The following is a 4,028-nucleotide window of genomic DNA, read 5'->3' on the forward strand; positions in this document are numbered from 1 at the left end:
GACTGCTCCTCTTCAGACATCGTTAAAATAATACTGCGGAATGCGCGAAAAACCTTATTGCACAAGGATCAAGCATCAAAGTGAAGTGATAAAGAAATAAGAATAAAGAATTGTGTATTGAAGATTTCCATTTTCAGTTTTTTATTGGTGTTTATTAAGGGTTACCTATCCCAGGCATTCGGTCACTGGAAAAAAAAAGTATGAGAATGGAAATATAGGAAACCATACTCTCATAGCAATGTCTATGTGTATGCGCAGTGCGCGTGCCAAGATGACTATTTACTTAGTTTATTCAGCAAACGTTGCCTCAAAGTATTTATTTTGGTGGTAGAGAGTGATCTTGGAAATGTGGACTTTTTTTTGTAGAGAGTCCTTAAAATTGATCATGGTCTTTGTAATTAGATGATATCGGAACGCATCGTGTTTTGCGGGCTAATCGCTTGCATTCTGTATTCTTCATATCCTCTAACTGTGCCCTTAGCGTCATACTTTAAACGTTGTACACCTTTAAAACTGGAACTAATCTTATCTTGAAGCATTTTCATTTTCCGTTCAAAACAAGTGTTGTCTTTTGCTGGCTGAGGATGCTGTCTTCCCAAATAGTTCCACATTCGGATTGGGTCTACTTTTTTCACGCTCCTTTTTTTTCAAGTGTTGTTGATAGTGTTTTCGAAAATAGACGTCCCTCTTTGTTTCGTTGTGTCAGATCCTTCATTTGGCTGCAGCACCCGTTACTCAGGAACTCCACCTGTTTCAGAATCTCCCCAGATGCAGAAAATTTTGCATTTATTGTCATTGTCCCCAGATTTCGCTGCGAACCAGTATAGCATGCCCTATGATTCGACTGTCTCTACGAATGGCTAAATTCTCTGATTAGCCCGTCTCTTTTCAGTTTTTCCTGGTTTGTAATATCCACCACATCCATTGAAAACTCACTACATAAAACTATAGAAAAATATTACCGAAGTGCAGTCATGCCTTAGCTTAAAATCCTTTTTTTAAAAAAAAGACAATTTGAGGCAAAGAACAAGAGAAGCTAAAAGATTTTATTTTTCCGTCTATACTTTAAAATATTGCCAAAACCTTCGCAAATACATTAAATTGCATCCAATTTTGATGTATATACATATATATATATATAGGGCGGGGAGAGAGAGAGAGAGAAAGAAAAAGAAAGACTATACGCACCGACGGGTAATCCTGAAAGCAAGCAAGTAGCTTTCTGCTAAAGGAATAAGGTGAGCGAAGCGTCTAAATTCTTTGGTTTGGGGGATTTCTCCTCGTGAAGTGTTTTTTCAGTAGGAATATTTCTTTACAAGAGCAAAGATGACCCAAAGTAAAAAAAAAGTCAGTCTCACTTGTCCAAGGACCTGACAGCAACTACAAAAAAAGGCGACAAAAAGTGCACGGCAAGAAGGAAAAACCAAAAGAGAGACAAAAAAATCTCACTCGAAAGAGGGTGGAGAAATTTTTCTCTGGATTTTGTTTCTTTGTATTTAATCACTTTTTATGTAGCGATATATTTGCTTCACAAAGAGAAGTGAAGAACAAAAGCTTACTGTGGCCATGGAAAGAAAAAGACAGTGACAGATAAAGAGAGTATATCCAAAGAAAATCACGAGAGAGAGGCCACTGAAGATCTGTGGCGTCATTCCAAAGTAAAACACAGCGCAGTATACAAATACGTATACAGCGGTTGATCCGCCACAGAGTACAGATGGCCACCACCAATTGTGATTTTCAGCACCGAGTCTATCATAAGTTAGCGCAATACCTTCACTTGCCGTTACCACAACCAAGACCAGAAACATGATCAATATGAAGGCCACTGGTGTATGAAGTCTTGTGGTCCATAAACCCACCAAAATGTAGTGAAGCTCGATGTATATCGCCATAAACGGAAGTAATCCTCCGATAACTACGTGTAGCAAAGTCCGTCGATACCATGGTAAAGGTGGTATTTCTCGGGGCACAAACTTTGTCCTCGTAGGTGCAGCAAAGGGACCACAAAAACGTTTCCCAAGGACTGCACCAAGCAAAATTAGAGGAAACGTTGCACTCACAAAAAACACACAAAAAAAACAAAACCTACCCCAGGGGACCGCGTAAGCGGAAACAGATATTGAAGCCACTACATTAACTGTGACGCAAACAACAAAAAATGGCGCGAACAGCATCAAAAATGTAAGACATACGCTCCTTGACCAATGTTCACCTTCCAACTTTTTGTAAAGGGATCCACTTACATATCCGGAAACAGGCGCTGTCAGGAGGAATAGGGGCATCACAGTATTAATCATTGCACCCTCTTTTCCATTCAAAACGTTTTTCCAAGCTATCATCAAAGTCACAAATGCCACAAGAAGAAGTTGTGCCCCACAACCTGATACGGCACATAATAGCATTTTGTTTCGCGGAAAGCGAAACACATCTGCATGAAGTCGTTTCCATCCAATGTCTTCTTCGTCCATTTCTTCCTCCAAAGAGCCATATCGCTGAAAATCACGTCTCAGAGTTCTCGCAAGAATGAAAAGAACAAATCCTGAGAGAAGAATCACAATAACAAAAGAGTTCACTATGGAAATCCATTGTATTCTTACTACTTCTTCATCAAGATCGATTGCACCCAAATTCAAACTGCCTCGATTATGATTTGTCTCAAACCACAAAACACTGTAAGTGAAATCAATTTCTTGTGGCTCAGCTGACAATACAACTCTCTGAGTTTCTAAACTCTCTACATGCGCTTTTACAATACGGTCGGCATTGAAAAATATCTTGAACAAAAGCCCTGTTATCAATACAGCACCATCTTTCTCACCTCCCCAACCGATATTGTGAGTAAGTTCAAAATCATCCACATGCATTGAGAACATGTAGTTTCGCCTGACCGCATCAACAAAATCGTCTTTTTTATCTTTGTTAAGGCTCTTTCTACATAATTTCACTCCGGTTGAATTGGTCGCAAAGAAAAGCTGATAACTGGATGTCCTTTTAGCACTCCCGTAAAGAATATCCCAGAGCTTTTGCGCCTCTAATTTAACTTCAGCCGGCCTGCAAAACGGTAGACTATAGAAATCATATCTCTCAAATAGCTCGTTGGGCTGAAAAACCGCATCCGCATAAACAGATACCGCATCACCTTTGGTGTAAAGGCGGTCAGCATGGGACAGACCGCAAAGCGTCAACAAGAACACGGTCAATCCTATCACCACTGAAAATTTCCTAAGCATCGATATTTTGTTTCCTTTACTCTGGAACTAAAAAAAAAAAAACAGAAGAAGAAAAACTCTGACGAGTGATGAAAAGAAAACGTAAACAAATACCCAAATTGAGTCTATTGAAACAAAGATAAGAAGTTGATAAATGCCAGAATAACGTCACAAGGCCACCTGCTCCTACCACCGATCATTCTTGCATACTGCATCTAGTGGTGCCGAAGCACTTTTCCCATCACGTTTTTTCCGCCACCACAGCGTCGCATATGAAGGAGCAGGAACACCAACGGGCTTGTACGGCATCTTTCCCACCATTCCACTCACGCTCATAAACCGAAATAGGGAAATTTGGTCACACCGTGGGCAGTGATCATTGCGCAGCGTTAGTTTACGATAATAACTGTTTGAAACGAGAAATTCGTACATGTAGCCGCATCGCATACAAGAAAAAACAGCCATCCTAAGAAGAAAAAAAGCACCTCCAAAAATCCTTTCATAATAAAAAACAAAAAAAAAGATATGGGGGGAAAAATTCACGCCAAACCGACGAGAAGAGAAACTGCACCCAGCACACCACCACAATGCAGCCGGAACCGGGGTAGAATAAGATGACGGGTCGCGTATCACACCCTGGCCCTCACGCCTTGCAAAACGAAAAAAAAATACCACAACTTGGCAGAACCGCCATGCCCCACGGCAGAAACACCCACCAGCACCCACGATGCGCCGGACCCGCCCGGAAGCCGCCGACCTTGCAACCCGCCCCGGCCCGGCCCGCGCTTCTTCCGGAAGAAACCGCTGGGGCGTCGC

General features: G+C 41.4%; 2 protein-coding genes across 2 annotated transcripts; both read right to left on the reverse strand.

Moving 5' to 3' along the window:
* Positions 1–1,496: 1,496 nt before the first annotated feature.
* On the reverse strand, positions 1,497–3,233 carry DQ04_12901000 (hypothetical protein; the record flags this gene model as incomplete). The annotated part of the gene is made up of 1 exon (XM_009316840.1): positions 1,497–3,233. One exon carries the CDS (start codon positions 3,231–3,233, stop codon positions 1,497–1,499), a length of 1,737 nt encoding a protein of 578 aa, XP_009315115.1.
* Positions 3,234–3,398: 165 nt separating this feature from the next.
* DQ04_12901010 (hypothetical protein) lies at positions 3,399–4,028 on the reverse strand (the record flags this gene model as incomplete). Its single annotated transcript, XM_009316841.1, has 1 exon — positions 3,399–4,028. A coding segment is annotated over one exon (630 nt), but the record flags the coding sequence as incomplete, so codon positions are not given.

Source organism: Trypanosoma grayi (assembly GCF_000691245.1).
Source record: "Trypanosoma grayi strain ANR4 Tgr_1290_V1, whole genome shotgun sequence".
Classification (NCBI taxonomy): Eukaryota; Euglenozoa; class Kinetoplastea; order Trypanosomatida; family Trypanosomatidae; genus Trypanosoma; species Trypanosoma grayi.